At 40.7% G+C, this 20,598-nt stretch overlaps 1 protein-coding gene across 5 annotated transcripts in view; it reads left to right on the forward strand.

The window, feature by feature from the left end:
* The window catches only part of LOC130910209 (triple functional domain protein), a 121,484-nt gene that overhangs the window by 18,238 nt on the left and 82,648 nt on the right, over nt 1-20,598 (forward strand). For all 5 annotated transcript variants that reach the window (XM_057827251.1, XM_057827252.1, XM_057827255.1 and 2 more), the window contains exons 3-4: nt 18,325-18,399; nt 20,003-20,117. In XM_057827251.1, coding sequence (XP_057683234.1) covers nt 18,325-18,399; nt 20,003-20,117 — 190 coding nt within the window. The remainder of the gene's footprint in view (nt 1-18,324; nt 18,400-20,002; nt 20,118-20,598) is intronic.

Genomic DNA, 20,598 nt, shown 5'->3' on the forward strand with positions numbered 1-20,598 from the left:
AATCTTTATACTATACAATAGGAGTGGGAACCTCTTGGTACATTACGATACGATTTGCGATACAAAGCTCACGATAACGATGATCTGACGATATGGCGATACAAAGATTATCGATACATTGTTCAGGAAATCATTCTAGGATATTCTACAAACAACTAATTAACAGAAAAACAAGCTTCTCGTGTGAATTGGAATCCATTTATCACTAGTAGACGTCCAATCCATTTGAACTGGGAGGGTGGCAGCGAATGAACATTCGTTTATTCGCTGCCACCCTCCCACTTCAAACGGATTGAACGTCTATGGCTGTCAGTGGCTGTAAATGCCAGGCAATTAGGTAATTTTGGGCCATTTAAGGTCTCACTTGAACAGCACCAAGCAAAAATTCCAGCATCATCACCCTGTCCAATGCAGATTCTTGACTCTTGACACCATGTACAATGCAGATTCTTGACTCTTGACAAGGTGATGATGCTGGAACTTTTGTTTGGTGCCGTTCCAGTGAGATTTACAAAGATGACTGCCTGAAGGAAACATCAAAACTCCCTCAGTCCTTGATGATATGGGGCTGCATGTCAGTGGGGAGATGGCTGTGGTTAAATCTTCAATAGATGCACAAGTTTACATTGAAATTTTAGACAGCATTCTTATCCCTTCAATTGAAAATATGTTTGTCATTTTCCAAGATGACAATACATCATGCCACAGAGCTAAAACTGTTCAAGCATTCCTTGGAGAAATACTCATCCAGTCAATGTCATGGGCTGCAAATAGCCCAGATCTTAACCCTATTTAAAACGATATCTGAATTCATGGCAGTAGCATATCGATAACCTTTTGGGTAGAGATGCACAATAATATTGGTCACCGATAATTATCGGCCGATAATGGCAATTATGACATCATACAGATAATCCAAATAAAACGAAATTCAACCGATAATGCAATCCGATAATTATATACTTTATTTAGCCTGCAAATGTGCGCAATCAACAGTTTTGTCCAATTCTGCTAGTTTTAAGGAGGTGTTTTTGCAGTGTAGTAATGTGATATATGTTAGGAATGGCTTACTTTTAAAGGCATTTTTGTGCAACTTGGGTGTTTACTCTCTAAGTAATTGTTGCCAAAAGCTTAACATTACACGTCATTCCATTGTTTATTTGTTGGAATTTACTACTTGTTCACATTTGATGTGGGGAAAAAATAGCACTAGATTACATTTTTGCACAGTAACATTTGATCTTTGTATACTTTAAAATTTTACATACATATTTGAATAGAATTATCGGCGTGACATTATCGGTTATCGGGTGGAAGGGGCAGGAAATCATCGGTTATCGATATCTGTTGAAAAATGTATTATCGTGCATCACTACTTTTGGGATACATAGTAGCACGATATATCACCATTTCGATATTTTGTCACACCCCTTCTATACAACACAGCTTCCCTTCCATTGGTGTCTGTATTGCATTGAATTGCATTGCCTGATATTCCAAATGTGTCTGTGTGCACATTAACAATGTCTGTTTTATTAGTCTCCCGGATGAGGTCAGGCCGCTGTCATCGTCATTTCTCAACATCACACTCACCTTGACTCCCTATCCCTCATTGTCGCCTCCCTTTCCTGATTTGGTGCCCGTCGCCGTAGCGACAGTGGCCTTTCTCTCGCTTGATTAGAGATGGATGTGTGTGGCCTTCACGCCTTTCCTTTCAGCTCTAGGATGTCTTTTTTGGATTCAGTATTTGAGCATTTATGCCACTTCTGGAGCTTTTAATTACAACAACTTTATCTATTTGTTTTCTCTGTAGTCATACCTACATTTTTTCCCAGTGTTTTGATAAGGCTTACTAGTGCAAAAAGGTGGGTTTTTAAATGCAGTCTGACATTTTGAACAGGCACATTCGGCAGTAATGTTCTACATGAGGATTATTAAATTTCTAATTCAGGTATATTAATGTGTCCTTGTCCCTAAAGGAGGCACACTCTGAAATGGTTTACTAAAGACACATTTTGTTCAAATTTCCGTGTACTGGCTTGAAAAAAAAAAAAAAAACAGAACACCCCAATCCTCCATATGAAGGAGGCCAGTGAATTGGCAGGTTGCACCAGGGCCTGGGGGAATGTCCCCCATTGACAAATATGATGAAAACGACATGAATTCAATTGATACATGGCATGAATGCTGCTGTGCCTTCCTGCTTCTCTTTGCACACAATTTCTCTTAAGATTCCGGTGCTTTCCAGTCATCACTAGAGATTTGTCAGGGATTAACTCTCCCCATCTGTTGGCCCGGCACTACTACTGGTTCGACTGGGTGAGTGATGGGGACAGAACACTTATGTAATAAGTTATGCTTTCAAATCTAGACAGATGGGCCAATGACAATTTTTGCTTGTGCTTTCATTTGAATGTAGATGCAGAACTGCAGCAAAATACATCCCAAACGATGAATTTTACCTTTGAGGAGTCTAATGGATTTTTTGATGTAATGCTTGTTTCAACCTTCAGAGGGCGTAGTTGTGCAAAGTACAACATCAAGATCAGAGAGCCAAGTACTGCATTGAATGCTTTAAGGGAGGCTACTGTACTTCATATACTCAAACGGTTTAAATTTGGTTTTTATAAATATTTTTATTTTTGATACTCAATTGTCACAGAGATTCAAAGACCTTGACAATGTGCTGGCAGCAATGAGCCACCTTCTGCCTTTTCTCCCTGTCCTCTTTTCTTCCTTGTCTTATGGTCACCGGGGCAACCTTGGCCTGATTCTTGCTCAGTAAGCCTACCCTGCCATTTGAGGTCTGGACAAATGGAGTGAATTGAACATGGCAGAGGTAAAGGAGAGTCTTCCTGTCATCTGCTATAACCCAATAGTAAATCCAAAAAAGGGGCTAGTCCAGTGGTTCTTAATCTTGCTAAAGCTACCGAACCCTACTAGTTTCACATGTGCATTCACCGAATTCCTTCAAATTTACGACAAATAATTTTTTCTTTCCCGTTTTATTTTCATGTTGAAAATACAACGAAACTCTAAACCAGGGGTGTCCAAACTTTTTGCAAAGGGGGCCAGATTTGGTGTGGTTAAAATGTGGGGGGCCGACCTTGGCTGACGTCCTTTACGTAAAACAATATATTTTAGCACATTTTAGCAAGCCATTCTGTGTGTCACATTTGCTTTATTATTATTTTTTTAATTAATAATTTCAACAATCTCGCAACTAGCCTTTGTGGCGTACTCTTTCGAATTTCGGGCTCTTGCGAAATACTGCTGCTGTGAAATTAAACTAGCTTCAAGTTGCTTCAATTTATCGCTACGTATTTACCCTGTAATCTTGTCGTACATGTCAGCGTGTCTTGTTTGGTAATATCGCCTCACATTGAACTATTAAAAGCAGCGACTGTCTCTTTGCAAATGAGGCAGACACAGTTGTTGCGTATTTCAGTGAAGAAATAGTCCAATTTCCACCTATCCTTGAAGCGTCGGCCGTCGCAGTCAACTTTCTTTTTTTTTGTTGATTTTCGCCATTTTAGAAAATTGGGAGTAAAGGGTCACACGGGGTAATGTTGCTTAGAGTGCTGCTGCTTTTTAGTGGGTAAATGAGGAGTAGCATTTAGTGTGTAAGCTACTTAATATGCTGGTAGCAGTACTGCTGACCAATTTATTAAGTCTGTGTGTGGGCCAGACGTTATTGATTTTATGACAGAGGCTGGGGACCGGATGAAATTTGTCCACGGGCCGCATTTGGCCCCCGGGCCGGACTTTGGACATGTCTGCTCTAAACTGTTCCTGTTTTTCCTTTTCATCTCTATATTTTCATTTTACTGTCGTATCCTCGCATCACATACTATTGTCATGGCATAAAATTTACTGGTTGATCTACATTCCTGCCCTCACTTATGGTTACGAGCTGTGGGTCGTGACCGAAAGAGCAAGATCCCGGATATATGCGGCTGAACTGATTTTCCTCCGTATGGTGTCCGGGCTCTCCCGTAGAGATAAGGTGAGGAGGTTCGGTCATCCAGGAGGGCCTCGAAGTAGACCTGCTGTTCCTCAGCATCGAGAGGAGCCAGATGAGGTTGCTCGGGCATCTGATTGGGATGTGAGGTGTTCCAGGCATGTCCCACTGGGAGGAGGCCGCAGCGCCGAGCCAGTACACGCTGGAGTGACTGTCCCATGGCTGCCCCGGGAACACCTTGGGATCCTCCAAGAAGAGTTGTATGAAGTGGCTGGTATTAAGGAAAGTCTAGGCTTCTCTGCTGAAGCTGCTGCCCCCACGACCTGACCTTGGATAATCGTGAAAAAATGGATGGATGGAAAATTATGTAATTTTCCCCCTGCTTATCCGCACAGTCCATGCTGCCTCCAGGTCTGTTATACTTCCCCATACCAAGTGCTAGTCAACTTTCCACTGAGCAAACCAGTTTCTCCTCCCATTAGATAGAGCAATGTTTTTCAACCGGTATGCCGCGGCACACTAGTGTGCTGTGACAGATCATCAGGTGTGCCGCGAGAAGTTATCCAATATCGCATTTTTTTTTTTTTTAATGTTGTCGGGCGGAGTTTGTAACAGTCACCTCCTTAAATGGTGTTCATCCCGACCTCCACCACGCGGTGGCGCTGCTTTATTTACATTGAATATGTTCTTCTTCTGTTGCTGCTTACTTTTATGTTGAAGTTCTGCGAACGCGTGTGTGCGAACCGCTGAGCTCCCGAGTGACGAGTGGTCAAGGTGGATTTTTTTTTTTTGTGAACAAATGTGCCTAAGTGGAAGCTTCTCCCCCTTTTGTTACTTTTATTGTTTATAGTTACTTTTGCACGCATTCTACTTAACACGCGTTACAAGTTGCAGTAGGAAAGGAGTAGGTAGAAGCTTGCAGTCGTGTGCAAATGAGCAATGTATTGCTCGTGTCGCGTTCCAGAACTGCTCATATTTTTAGCCATCAGCTACCTTGCTGTCCGCAAAAATGTGGACCCCAGCACATCTACTGTACATCATTTGATTAGAGTCGTCAATTGTCAATATACACGGAAGTGTCCTTTCCATTTCATCCATATTTGAGACCGTCAATCCTCCCCGTGTTTTATTTCAACACATTGCTGAGGACAGCAAGGTAGCTGATGGCTAAAAATCCGAGCAGTTTTGAACTTGACGCGCAGTTGCATTTGCTCTCGTTTCAAACCAAGTCGATTGACTATTTTGTTTGACTCCATGAAAACACAGAGGAAAAAAATATTTTTTTAGAAACACAACAAAGGTAAATGAGAAAGCCCTCATAGCCAGTTACCTTGTTGCTAAACTTCTTGCTGAATCCAAAAAGAGGCAAAAGTACCTGCCTGCAAAGCAATTGTCAGTGAGATGCTTGCTTGAAGACATAAGTCCCCGTCTGACAATTCTGAGCTTTTCAAGCCTAACTGCTATCAAAAATACAGAGAGGGACTAAGAGATGTTGACGAAGATTCCTGCAAGGATATCGGCTTTGTGTTCATCCATACAGGCTCAAGTTTCACACTGAGTAAGTATAAATATTGAGAAATTATTTCATAATTAAATGTACTGTACAGAAAGTAATTTTGGAACATTTTTGGTTTGTGGTGTGCCGCGGGTTTTTTCCAATGTAAAAACGTGCCGTGACAGAAAAAGTTGGAAAAACACTGAGATGGAGGACTAGCAGTTGAAAGAAATTGAATAAAGCATGAAGGAAAATCCATTCAAAATGACACTTTGACTTTGGTCGGTCTATGAAAATTGGGCCCTGTGTGTCTTAACCTTCGCCGAACCCCTTAGTCTTACTCACCGAACCCTTGGGGTTCGATCGAACCCAGGTTAAGAACCACTGGGCTAGTTACTTGGCGTCTCCTGTTTAAGAGATGAATTAATGTAATCTCCCCCCCAAATTCATTTCAGGCTCACAATCCAAAATCAGTGACATTTCTACTTTCTACAATAGAATCATCTGTTCTACCTAGGGGGTCGTCTTCAGTGTTACATCCAGTCTCACTTCCTTTCGCTATAATTGGCAGGGGTCAAGTGCTTATTTGTCCTTTAATATCTTACATTGATGAAACACATAATGGAGCATCTGCATGCGTTTAAGTTTGTCTGTGTGCACAAGTAGTAGTACAGATGTTTTCGATCATAACAACCAATCAGAGCAACCCTTTTGATTTTCTGATGGGAACTCCTTCCTGTGAACTGGACCAATACTGACAGATGAGGATGGCATGCAGTCATTGGAATTTGGAATCCCTCCTAGCAAGCTAATTCAAACCATATTTCCTTTTAGTTTCAAATGAGAATCTGGGAAAGATTTAAAGGCACCCTCCAATGAAGTAAAGACAAAAACGGGAGCCCCCAATGATTGTGAAAACAATCATACCCCTGCCATTATATCAGCACAATCTTTGCCATTTTCTTGATACTATCCGTTCCACAGTCAAAAACACTGGATCAGGATGTAGGTTAGGGTTCCAGGTCACGGTTGTCCTATTCCTGTCCACTCCACCCCACCTCAGAGAATTCCTGTAATTCCCACGCATCTCTCGGTCAAGAATTTCTGGCATGCGGTCAATGCGGGAACTTGGCAGCTACGGCGGGATGCACTTGTGCAGTCGTTCTGGTTTCTCTTGCCCCGCAACAGCTGGCCCGGAGGTCGTGCATCCCAATCAGCTGCCAGGGAGCCATTACGCGATTACGCCGTTTGTGATCGCTCTTCAAATCAGACAGCAAAGCTCTTTTTGTGGTATGTAGGAACCGTGACCCTCCCTCGCCTGTCCCATCTGTCCAAATCTGGGCAGCCGTCGCCTTCTGTCTTTCTCCCCCAAGCAAAAACACTTGTCACACAATAGTCTTGTGATGTTTACTAATCTGCTTTGTTGTAACAAGCCCATCTAATGCCCACTTGACCTCCTGAAGGCCTCCACTAGGCCGCGGCCTTTGATTTTTTTTTATTTTTTTTTTATCAGACAAACACAACCCAGTGTGGTCACACTGACTGCTTCGTGAGATTCAAGGACGATGGACATCTCTAGAATTTCACTTGCATCATTTACCCTTTCTCGATGTGGGGCGTAGTCACATATCCAATTCGCCACCGCCTACTTCATGTATTCACACGGGAGATAAATCAATTCAAGGAGAGATCCTTGCACATACAGGCGCTTATGTTTCAGAAACATTTTCAGAATAACTTGTTGAGACAATGGATCTTACTTCAAGCTTCAACCACAAGGTAACAACAATAACTTTTCAGATTTTGCCAATGTCGTTTGTCATTTTCTTCGAATAAGATGATGAATGTAAGCCTAGTACACATAAGTAGACTGCAGATTTTAGTTAATATTTAGATAGATTAATTATTTACTTCTGAAGAACTGTGCAACTACAATAAACTATCACAACAATAAAATCACTGATAAAAAAAACCGAGAGTTCATGCCTTGAGTTGAAGTCAGTTGTATGCCGTAGTGAGGTGATTAGTGCTAATGAGTTAAAGAAGCCTCATCCTTGAGATGCTACGCAGTTGTCAGAAAGCGGCACGAGCACGTTCTTTGCTGTTGGCTATTGAACGATTCAGCTAAAGTCCCAGCAGGGGAGGAATGTTATCCAAGCGCCGATGCTTACGTTTTCTCTCTCAGCCTCAAGTCTTCATGCTAAGCAGCTTGTCAGGATGCATAAATGCAGTGCAGGCATGTTGTAATTACACGCCGACCCTAAACATTCGGGATTACCTCTTGCAACCTGGCCTGACAAAATACAGTACAGTAGAATAGCTCGGTGTTATCTACGCCACATACTGGACTTGGTGCCGCGTCCGCTTGGAAATGTTTGCCCCGGCTTTTCTACGGAATGTGTAGGAAAGCATGCAGTTTTGGTTGTCTCCTGGATTGGAATATCTCTGCCAAGGAATGCCAGGATTAGGCGCAGCTGCTGCGGCTGTGCCCACATTGGGCCGTGATCTGTCGGTGGTCAGAACCGACGGTGGCGGTGGACACTGTTTTCCCGTTGTCAGTTTCCGATGAGAAATTATTTATGGATGAAGTGTTCAGGATGGCTTGCTGGACGACTGAGTGGCATAAATCTGCTGTGGCATATGTGCCAGGTACAAATCTTTGTGTCCTGAATGGTTTTGAGTCTTTTTACTATTTCTTTCTTGTTTGCATGTATGTGTGTGAAGCTGTGATCACTTTATTTAGCCCCTGTGCCACTTTCCGGGTCCTGTGACAACCTTAAAAAAACAAATATTTAAGTCATTTATCCAGGTTCTTAAATTTAGCTTTTGTGTTCGGCCCATGTCCCGTTTAATTAATTGTCTGGCTAAACATAGGAAATACGTTGTTGCAATAACTGTTTAATGCCCTTTTCACACACACCTGAACACAGTTTAAAACCCGGGATTTAAACATGTAACCCTGATACTGATGTGTGAAAGCAATTCCCGAGTCGACTGACAGGGAGATGACACGGACGTTTACCGAGCCGCGTCTTAGTATAATTTCCCGGACTTTCCCGGGAAGTGGTGTGTGTGAAAGCAAGCGTTAAATTCCTGTGTCACAGCATGATGGCTGATGACGTAAATATCATGGCGGGCCGATTGTCATTTCCTCTTTCTTCGCAGTAAGACAAAAAGCGGTAAACAAACATCGCAATTATCAAGATGGCAAACTGGAAATAGCAAAATTAAACTGAAAGCATAACGAAATTTAATTTCTACTGGGTCGTTGAGCCGAAGAAGAGATTCCATCATCCAACTTTGGAAAAATGTGGTTATTTTGTTGCCGATGTTTGGGTCTGAAACTGCGGAAACAAAGTTGTACAACAACGGAGGGAAGCGTTCAAGGGTTTAAATAATACAAACAAAAATACACGGGATCACGGAAAATGGGTCTGTGTCAGCAGGTCGACGGGGATCAATAATACTAACTTAAACCCTAGGCAGTGAGACGATAAGACATCAAAACAAATACACTCAAATACCAGCACAACATAGGGGATTTCAAAACAAAGGTGGCAGACGAACAAGCTAGCAAATGCACAAAATTCGAGACTAAAAGGTGACGAACGGCGCCCAGCAAGGTATTATCTCGGCACCCTTCTCTTGGATCGCCTGTGATTAAATACAGTCTTGATGACCTTGAATTGGCTGCACGTACGACGTCAGGAACCCTCCCGTAAACAGCTCTGTAACAAAACACGATCTGACCAACACAATGTGGCAGCCGATGCCGACCAAAAATGACGTTGTTTCTGGGTTCTAAAATCACGTCAGCAGCCCTCCCCACACAGAGAGCGCTAAGTCGGCAAAACTGGACAAGTTTGTGAGAGTGTGCAACCAGCGTCTTTGCCGGGATATCTCTCCATGCTTGAAATCAATGACGCGAGTAAAGCCTGAGTTATGCTCCCGCTTTGCGGTGACGGCGCAACGACTACGGCGTCATTCGGCATTCGATGGTTCTCTGGCCAGGTTACGCGTTGCTCTGTAATTCAACGCCGAGCCACTAGAGGGGTGTTGCGTTATGTTTGTACGGTTTTGGAGCATACTTGTTGACTTCCTCCTGTCTAGTTTAACGGCGCAAAAATAAACAATGCCAGATGGAACGCTTGAATGTGGATCTTCAGCTCATCAACATTGAATAAATGTTGATCATACAAATGTTGAGGCACAGGTGACGCAGAAGACGGTTTCGAAGCACTGTCCAACTTTTGATGCCGCATAGAAAGTTCTAGCCTTGGGTGAAAACCAGCTAGCTGTGGCGGCTAGCTTCAAACTGGTGTCGAGCACTGCGCCTAGCGTTTTGTCCGAGGTCTGCAAAGCCCTCCGGCCCGATTTGTGTGCCGTGTCCTACAACCAGCCAGTGGCAAGCCATGGCAGATTTCTGGCGTCTATGGAAATTCCCAAACTGTGTTGGAAGCCTTAATGTTAACGTTATCATAAAAGCACCAAGACACTCTCAGTCAGTGACTATGTATCGTGTGTGATCTGTCAGTTGTTGAAACATCAAAATAACTCTTTTGACACCAAACCTGTGATTTATTCTTCATATGCTTGAAGTGTGACACGTAAATAAGTCACACTCACAGCAAACATATGTACACAATAAATAATGAAGGGCACCAACCACAAATACGACATAAAGTGATAAAAAGCTGGCAGTTTTTGGCCTACTGGGTCACCACTTCATGTGGCCGCTCGATTCCGAACACACGTCTTGGTGGTTCTTCCATTTTTTTTAGTCAATCGCTGACTTTGCCGTTTGGCAGTCTTTATAATGTCTTGACGAGACTTGCTCTTCGATGATACTCCCGTCGGCTTGGTCGATTTTTGCGTGTAGAAAAGTAATGTTTTACAATGGCGGTGATTTCGCGCTGAACCGGAAACAACAGTCTGAGCAGACCAATCACAGTCCATTTCCCCCACATCATATGCATTGACGTGACGCTTGGGTTTGAAAAAACTATAGGTACACGTCAGGCTACAGCGCAGGGTCATAAATCGGGTGCAGGTCTGACGCGGAAGCACAACTCGGCCTTTAGTCCCGTGTCACCTAATTTACCGGGATATGTGTGTGAAAGGGGCTTAAGGCAGTGAGTACTCTGTAAAGGATCCTTAGAAAGACTGTCATTAAAAGTTACTCAGTCTCTCTCTGCATGTTCATATTTTGCAAAACTGAAACGGAAATGAAACAATAATTCCTAAAGTACCCCAAACACAAAAGATGGATATTATAAATGGTTCAAGACGATCCTAGGATTTAGTCCAATCCAAAAGTTATTGAATTTATGATAAAGTCCTTTCGTTGACATAAACATCGTCTCGCTGCGAGCTGTGTTTACCGTAAAAGCTGGGCCTATAAATTGTCATTTACGCTTGCACCGTTTTTTTCCCCCACGTTCTCTTGTCAGCAAGCAACGGAACGCGTCGTTGACCTTTTGATAATCCCCGCGCGTAGTGGCAGCTTGCCAGTCAGACTGCACATCAAAGATGGTGCTTTTTACGTGACGATGACTCACTCAGCGGCGAAAAGACGCTTACGTCTGTGCCATCTACCACTGGCCTTTTCCTTTATTATGCATTCCTTCACACTTTCCCCTCTTAATACGCACGTCTCTTAACTGCTGCTAATTTAGCTTGACTCAGCAAAGGACGAAGTAGCCAGCTTTCACGGATGGTAATGACTACATAACTTTAATAAACGCACGCACTAAAAATATCTATTCTCTCATCCATAACTGAACTCATGTGTCTCATCTTGACCCCTTCTTTCTTGAAAGTGAGGGGATTGGTCCCTGGGCATCTCTCCATCCTCTTCATTGATCACCTGTTCATCAGTACAAAATTTCTCTCTGCTGGAGCGCTGTTGGAAGATGTACTTCATCATAGCAATTTGTCTTGGCTGGCACCCTGAGGGGATGGCAGCAGCACTGTAGCCAGCCAAGATAAACACACTCATTCTCGGCGATCACCTACATTAGTAGTATCAGACTGTAAATGATACTTACATTATCGGACGTGCTATAAAGCAAGGATTATAGCACTTTAGTGCTTGAAACTGAAGAGTAAATACGTTAGGTACAAAAAGTAGGGTTGTCAAATGATTAAAATTTTTAATCGAGTTAATCACAGCATAAAAAATTAATCGTAATTAATCGCAATTCAACCCATCTCACAAATATGCCATATTTTTCTGTAAATTATTGTTGGAATGGAAAGATAAGACAAGACGGCTATATACATTCCACATACTGTACATAAGTACTGCATTTGTTTATTATAACAATAAATCCACAAGATGGCATTAACATTATTAACATTCTTTCTGTTAAAGGGATCCACGGATATAAAGACTTGTAGTTCTTAACATATAAATGTGAGTGCAAGTTATAGAAATTTTATATTACAACCCCTCTTAATGTTTTCGTTTTAATAAAATTTGTAAAATTATTAATCAAAAAATAAACTTGTAGCTCGCCAGTGTTGACGTCGAGTGGTGACGTCACAGCTGTTCTTCCACAGTGTCTTTAACTACGTAAGGTAGTGATTGAAATACACCACGAAGTGTCAAGGGCGAGTTTTAAATTAATTAGAGATCTGCCCAAGTTTTTCTAGTGCGTTTTGCCCCTCGACTGACGCCGTAGTTTCCGGGTTCATTGTACCTTACGTTCATTTGAGTGTTGACTTCACAAAGTACGAGACCTCTGGTAGTTTGTATATTGTGACTAAATATTGCCATCTAGTGTATTTGTTGAGCTACACGAAATGTTTGAATAGAGTTTGACCAAAGTCTGAGTAAGTTTTATGTGTATTTTGCATAGCTATTTTGATTGGGGAATGCCAGTTCTCTTTGCATTGAGCGCTTTTCTTTTTGTGAAAATTTTTTTAGAGATAGGAATATGATTTTTGTTGTGCTTTTACTAAATGATACTGTAGCGACTTAACTGTTCCGCCCAAATGCATGATGGGAAATTGGGCAACCATGACTGTCAGTGGTGGCTGCAAATGGTATATGTTCTGCGTTGTATTCAATGAAGTGTGTTAAGAAAAAGATCATCTCCTGTCATTCTTCCCCACGCCGCTCGCCACAACCGTTATGATTGTTGTGAAAGAGTTGCCAAAGCTATTGCCAATAAATGGCGCAACCCCAATGAATGCCTGTGTCCACTCGCTTTTCTCTGCCTATTAGCTCTCAAAGAACAAAAAACGGCGCCATTGTAGTCTGTTTGCGGCAATGCATTAGTGGGTTGTTCCGCTCATGGGTTAAATTCGTTAGATATTTTAACGTGATTAACTAAAAAAATTATTTACCGCCCGTTAACGCGTTAAATTTGACAGCCCTAACAAAAAGTTTTTTGCTTGTACGTTTTGAATAGGTCGTTGTCATCTTGCTCTCTTCCAGCAGATTACCTTCACAGCTGTCATGAGATGCAAGTTGATGCTCACAGAGAGGTTGTTTGTCGTTCATGTTATTGCCACTTTGGGATTGTTAGCCATCATTTTTTTCTTTGATTTGTTCCGGAAACAACAACGTGATACACAACATTGCTTTTGTGCTATTAAAAGTGGATTTCCTTTAAGACTACATATACAACTTTGTGTCATTGGCGTTCATATGTTGAAGATGTCCCAATCCTAATGAAAATACCGTAATTTCCCGAATATAAGGCGCACCCCAAATTTACTTGTAAAATCTAGGGGAAATTATTGTACCCGTTTATAACGCGCACCCTAATTTTAGCACCAATAAATAGAAGAATACAAGAAAACAGAGCTCGTGTACAGATACAGAAATGTCATTTTACTGACTGGTGAAACACAGCACAAGCATAGCACATTGGTAGTTCAAAACATTACCATAAACTGACAATATTTACTGTAGTAATATGATTTGACAACTTCTCCAACTTACCAGAATCTAGGAGAAAACAAAACAGATGTGACTTTTCTTTTAAAGGCTGCTGTATAACTTGCTCGTTTCATCATGATGAATAAATGTTTCTTCCATGGATTGATACGGTAAAATGAACGTGAGAACGTAAGTCTGAAATCCGAGAGCGCTCATCGCTGTCGACGCGACAGTAACAATAGGAACTATTTTTATTAGGGTTTGAGTTTCCCGAGGGACAGATATAGTTGATGGACACACACAGGAAGTCTGTGTTGTTACGTTTGTTATGGTCCGAGTTGCGGAGCTGCAATAAACATTGACTCAAATGATTTCAAGAAACTAAATTATGTGCTTTATGAAGAATGAATAAAGCAGAATATAACACAGACGAAATCATCCGGCTGTCAATAAAAAATAATCGGTTTATATATATATATATATATATATATATTAGGGCTGTCAAAATTATCACGTTAACGCGCGGTAATTAATTTTTTCAAGTAATCACGTTAAAATATTTGACACAATTAACTCACATGTCCCGCTCAGACAGTATTCTGCCTTTTGGTAAGTTTTACTGCAAGGCTTTGTGTGCTGTCTAACAGCGAACTCTTGTGGTCGCTTTGCGACATGGTTTATTGTTTTCTTGCCAGTTCAATATGGCTGCACGACGTCTCGGGCTGACACCTACGTTGTAATGTTGTGCTTATATGATCCTTGGACAAGATTTGTCCGTAAGTATGGTTGTTGTAAAGAATGTGCATATTATGTTAGTAAGCGAAATGTTATATTTTTTGTATTTTTTGTACTTTTCGTTTATGTTTAGTGAACCTGCAACGTTGTTGCTAATGCAATGCTTGTGTACTTTTTTTTGTAGTTTTACGACGGTCTAAAGAGGACAATGGTTTGAGGCCATTTTATTAATAAATCAGATGAAAAAGGAAGAAGTCTGATTACTAAGGCGTCGTTTACTAGCTGTCTAGCTTTGGAAAAAGTAGACGCTTCGGAGTGAGGACAGCATAGACAGATTTAAATGACAGTAGAGTGAAATGCCCACTACAGTCCTTATGTACCGTATGTTGAACGTATATATCAATTTTGTGTCTTATCTTTCCATTCCAACAATTTATTTTACAGAATATATATATATAATTCACAGAAAAATATGGCATATTTTATAGATGGTTTGAATTGCGATTAATTGCGATTAATTACGGTTAATTAATTTTTAAGCTGTAATTAACGCGATTGAAAATTTTAATCGTTTGACAGCCCTAATATATATATATATATATATATATATATATATATTTTTTTTTTTTTTTTTTTTTTTTTTTTATTTGTCTCCATCCACGTACCCGTTTATAATGCGCACCATGATTTTACAAGTTGATTTTGGGGGGAAAAAAGTGTGCGTTATATTCGGGAAATTACGGTAGCTTATTTCAGGGGCCGTTTACATGGTGGCGCCCCAACTTGGACTCGGACTCTGGTGATAAAATTAGTGCTGTCAAATTTATCGCGTTAACGGGTGATAAATCAATTTTTTAGTTAATCATGTTAAAATATTTGATGCAATTAACGCATGCACGGAATGACCCGTTCATACGTTGCCTCAAAAAGTATACAATGACGCCGTATTAGCACATTGAGAGCAAAAAGGCAGAGAAATGTGAGTGGACACAGGCATTCATTGGACCGCGCCTTTATTGGGTTAAGTTTTGGCAACTCTTTCACAATAAATGTAAGTATCGTGGCGAACGACGTGGGGGAAGAATGACGGATGATTTTTTTCTTAACACGCTTAATTGAACACAACGGTCATACTGTATACCACTTGCAGCCAACACTGATAGTCATGGTTGCCCAGCTCCCATTATGCATTTGAGTGGAACAGTTAAGCCGCTACAGTATCATTTAGTGAAAGCACAACAAAAATAATATTCCTATCTCTCGCAGGTGACAATCTTTTTCTTAACACGCTTAATTGAACACAACGGTCATACTGTATACCACTTGCAGCCAACACTGACAGTCATCGTTGCCCATCTTCCCATCATGCATTTGTGCGGAACAGTTAAGTCGCTACAGTATCATTTAGTGAAAGCACAAAAAAAAATAATCCTATCTTTCAAAAAAATAATGTTCACAAAAAGAAAAGTGCTCAATGCAAAGAGAACTGACATTCCCTATCAAAATAGCAATGCAAAATACACATAAAACTTATTCAGACTTTGCCTTGCTAGATCTCTAGTTAATTTAAAAATCGCCATTGACACCTTGTGGCGTATTTCAATCACTACTTTACGTAGTTAAACTATTAGTTTATTTTTTGATTGAAAATTTTACAAATTTTATTAAAACAAAAACAGTAAGAGGGGTTTTAATATAAAATTACTATAACTTGTACTCAAATTTATCTTTTAAGAACTACAAGTCTTTCTATCCGTGGATCCCTTTAACAGAAGAATGCAAATAATATTAAAGCCATCTTGTGGAATTATTATTATAATAAACAAATTTAACAAGTTTAATGTTTATGTCCGTCTTGTGTCTTATCTTACCATTCCTACAATAATTCACAGGAAAATATGCCATATTTTAGAGATGGTTTGTATTGCGATTATTTACGGTTAATTAATTTTTAAGCTGTGATTAACTCGATGAAATATTTTAATCGTTTGACAGCCCTAGTATGCAATCAGGAAATCCCTAGTATTCATATAATACTGTTTAACCTAGGCTAAGGGTGTTAATCCGTGAATGAATGGTGTGTATATAAAAGAGATCCAGAAGCCATGTCTCTGCACAATTGTTGATTTTATGAAGAAAAACAAACGTTTACATAAAAGAAAAAAAAAACACAACAATCACACGTCCTGCAATGGGACTATTACTGCGCATGTGCACATTGCGATGGCGATGTTCAAACGGTATATTGTGCAGACCTAACACCCATCCACCCAAAGCAATGTTTTTCTTCACCATCCCCACCCCCATACGTTTTATTTTGCAGTTTTTATCACGGTTTTTCCTTTATATTTAATTTTTCTCTCGTATTTCTTGTACGCTTGCAGTTCTTTACAAGTTTAAATGATTGTATGACATTGCTTGTCAATAAAAAAAGGAATTAATTTTGCTTTAAAAGGCACGAAAAAGCAAAAATATATTTAAGTTAGAAATAGTCTAAAACCAGTATGTTTGCTGTTTTGAACTTTTAATAGCAGCGTCTGTGCATGCCCAAAGTGACGTGTGCGATTGCTGACGTCATTGGAGCGAGAGCGTTCCATCCATGCATATGGTTAAGGAGCAATCACCGAGATCAAATTGTTCCACTTTGGAGGCCGGAATCAAAAGTCTGCGTTTTCGCCTTCCGTTTTTGCCGTCACCATGTAAAGGCGAGGCCATTCCGCTACACAATTGTTGTGTCTTGGTGTCGCAGTGTCACCATGTAAACAGCCCATCAATGTGTAGTGATTCCCAACCACTTTCAAGTGTAAGATGAGAATTATTCAATTTTCCTTGATTGGTCTATTTCAAACGCATCTTCATTCATAAATCATTGCAAGGGATGTTTGGTAAAGTGGTAGGCATGACTTATATAATTACATCAATTAAATAATTTCACACTAGAGTAATTTCGTGACACTACGGTAATTTTGTGAGTAAATCATTATTTCTAAAGATGTCCCGATCCCGATCGATCCGGTCCGATCACGTCGTTTTCAAAGTATCGGAATCGGCAAAAAAATATCGTACATGCCTTTTTTTAATGTATATATATTTTTAATTCGTTTTCTAACTGTATTTAACGTTACAGACAAAATGTCTTACACTCATCCAGAGTAGTTTTGGCTTAAAGTAGGGTTATCAAATTTATTGCGTTAACGGCGTTAATTATTTTCTATTAATTAACCACGTTAAATAATTAACGCATGCGCTGCACGACCCACTCACGCATTGTCGCGTTCAATCTATAAAGACGCCTTGTTACCTATAGATAGCGCTAAAAGGCAGCCTATAATGAGTAGAGTGAATTTTGGCAGTCTTTGGAGCCTTTTTTTAGTTGGCTAAAGCCTTACAATATCTCTCTCAGCAATAAAAAATAACGTGGGAGGCAATGTGGAGAAGAAAGGTAGTAGTTGATCATTTTCTCAACACCCTTTGTTCTTTCCCAACGCAGAGAAGATATATCAATTGGTGCCCCTACACACAGTCATGGTTGCACTTCCCATCATGCATTTGGGCAGAAGTTAAATGGCTGCAGTATCATTTACTGAAAGCTCAGCAAATACACTAGATGGCAATATTTAGTCACAATATACAAAGTCACATTTATTCTTTAAGAATTACAAGTCTTTTTATCCGTGGATCCCTCTCACAGAAAGAATGTTAATAATGTAAATGCCATCTTGAGAATATATTGTCATAATAAACAAATACAGTACTTATGTACTGTATGTTGAATGTATATATTCGTCCGAGTTTTATTCATTTTTTTCTTAATGCATTGCCAAAATGTATATGATCGGGAAAAATTATCGGGAATGATTGGAATTGAATCGGGAGCAAAAAAAAAAAAGCAATCGGATCGGGAAATATCGGGATCGGCAGATACTCAAACTAAAACGATCGGGATCGGATCGGGAGCAAAAAAACATGATCAGAACAACCCTAATTATTTCAATAATTTGCTTGTACGTGTGACATTTTTGTTTGGTGACATCTGTGCCATATGTGAAATCCGCTCAAATGTCGCAAAATTAATCAATGTCTCTTTCAATCACACTCATTATTACCATTATAATTTGCCTTCAAGAGATAAAAGGCACATTTTAATATCTGGGGGGAAAAACTAGACGCCATTTTAGTAAGAAAATAGCTGTTCTCTCGCAAGGAAAGGTGTCTTAATTCCCTTCTTCTTTTCTTTCATTTAAGGTTTTAGGAGAAATGAGGACATGAGAGCAATGGAGGTCCTTCCCATCCTTAAAGAAAAAGTTGCTTTTTTGTCAGGTAAGGCACAAATATGCAAAAAATGTTAGATTTTCTGACTCACATGTTTTTTTTCAGTGTCATACTTCATCAACATAGAATGAGTTTAAGGTTCATCCAAATTTTGCTCACACTTTATAAGGAACATACAAGTCGATAGCTGGCCCCTTGCCTTGACCCTAGCTGCATGCATGAATGCAAACCTCCCCCACCGATTGTCTCGGCAGCGTCAGCAGGGCTGCGCAGTGTCTTTGTAGCCCCCCCGCCGAGGATCACGCACACGAGCGCACAAGCTCGACTCGTGCCAGGGAAAAACCGCAGAAGCGTTGAGAGATGGACTTACGGACTGTTGAAAACATTCAAAATTCGTAGTATAATATTATTACTAAGCTTTTGAAATTTTTGCACATATGTGCGTGTTTGTGGATTGCCTGGGTCCATTTGTGTGTTTCTTGTGTGTACGTGTCAATGTGTGAATCCCAACTATGACAAATGAAGTAAAGAGAAATGTGTTTTTTTTCCTTCTTTGCACTCTCGACACGGGGAAGGTCAAACAGAATAGCAATGACAGTCACGATGACTCAGACAAACACACTGATTTCCAGCGAAAGAAGGAGGGAGAGGCAGGGCGGCGTTTCCATAGCGACGGTGTTTTGTCAGCAAAGGCATCCCCGAGTTGTAATTGTCTTCGGATTGAAGAAAATGGATGTAAATATTAAAGGGAAAACAGGTGAAAATAGGGTAAATGAGCCAAGATATTATATATGCCTCCTCATAATTAGGTTTTTGTTGTCGTTGGATTTTCTCCAATGAGCCGACGTGCTCACCGCACGCCGCCTCGGCTGACTAATTTGTGGGCCGAGCACATTCAGCTCGTGTTTAAAATCACATCAGCTCTCTTCCATCTCAATTGCAAAGTGGTCATTGACGTTCCATATTGTCAGTCTTGTGATGCAACCTGTGGCAATATCCTTCTAGAGGCCCGTCTTCCGCGAACGGTAAATCATGGTTATAGTCAGCGTATGGTGTAAGAACGGAAGCAGCAGGAAGTCAGTCAGCATACCGAGAAGTTACCGTTGGTTGCTTCGACCGCTTTGCCTCATTTTATTTCTCCCTACGGCATTCAAAACTCATCTTCTGTCTCAAATGCAGAAGAAAAAGACCTCGAATTGGACATAAATTACTCTTTGCTGTCATGTTGTGGTCTTTGTCAATCCATACAGCCTGAGTGCACACTGCCGTGACAAGCATCTCAACTAAATTGTGCAAAATGAAGGGAATTGTGTCGCAAACCGCACGCGTTCCTGTTTGCGATGATGATGTGACAGCTGTGTGGCCAATTAAAATGGGAAGTGATTTGTTCATGTTGAATCCGTTTTTAAGCCATGTGGCAGATGCGCGCAGATGTAATTAAAAGTGGATTTAGGAGTTCCCAAATGCTACATGGGGAGTCACAGCTTCTTGTTATGATCACTTTGTTAGCTGATGACGCAGTAGTACAGTTTGGTATGTGCAAATACATTAGCACTGAAACATGATCATTCACCGACAGCTATTCCAGTTTTAATTCATGGTAAATCCATATGTTTATATGCTGATTTTTTTGTTTTGTTTTACATCTTAGGTGGCAGGGACCGACGCGGTGGCCCAGTGTTAACCTTCCCGTCACGCAGCAACCACGACAGAATACGAACGGACGACCTACGAAGACTGATCGCCTATCTTGCCGGTATTCCAAGGTCAGACTAATGTATTGATAAACTTCACACATGAACATCTAAATCAAGTGCCTGCGTGAGTGTACACTAGACATGTGCTGATTACTGGTTTTGAAGGTATACGGTGGTATAAAAAACGTCATGGTTTCAAAACCGCAAACATTTTCCATCATACCGTCCCTACGGTATTAGCCATTTTTTATGTCCCAAAAATGCAGGGAGAAATCCCTCGCTTGCAGCTGCAAGACTCAACCCTCCCCCACCTGTTGTTGCTCAGCGTGAGTGAGCCAGCTGTGCTACACGATGGCTGGAGGAGGTGAAACTCCTGAACTTTTTCCCCCCATTGAAGAAAACGAAATCGCTGGTATGGGAATACTTCGGCTACAGAATTGTTACAGACAGGCTTAGAGGAGGGCCTACCGACATGTAAAACATGTTTGCGGAGGGTGGCTGCCGAGGAGGCAATACCTTTAATATGATTTCGCATTTATACAAAATAAAG

This window comes from Corythoichthys intestinalis, chromosome 22, assembly GCF_030265065.1.
Source record: "Corythoichthys intestinalis isolate RoL2023-P3 chromosome 22, ASM3026506v1, whole genome shotgun sequence".
Taxonomy (NCBI): domain Eukaryota; kingdom Metazoa; phylum Chordata; class Actinopteri; order Syngnathiformes; family Syngnathidae; genus Corythoichthys; species Corythoichthys intestinalis.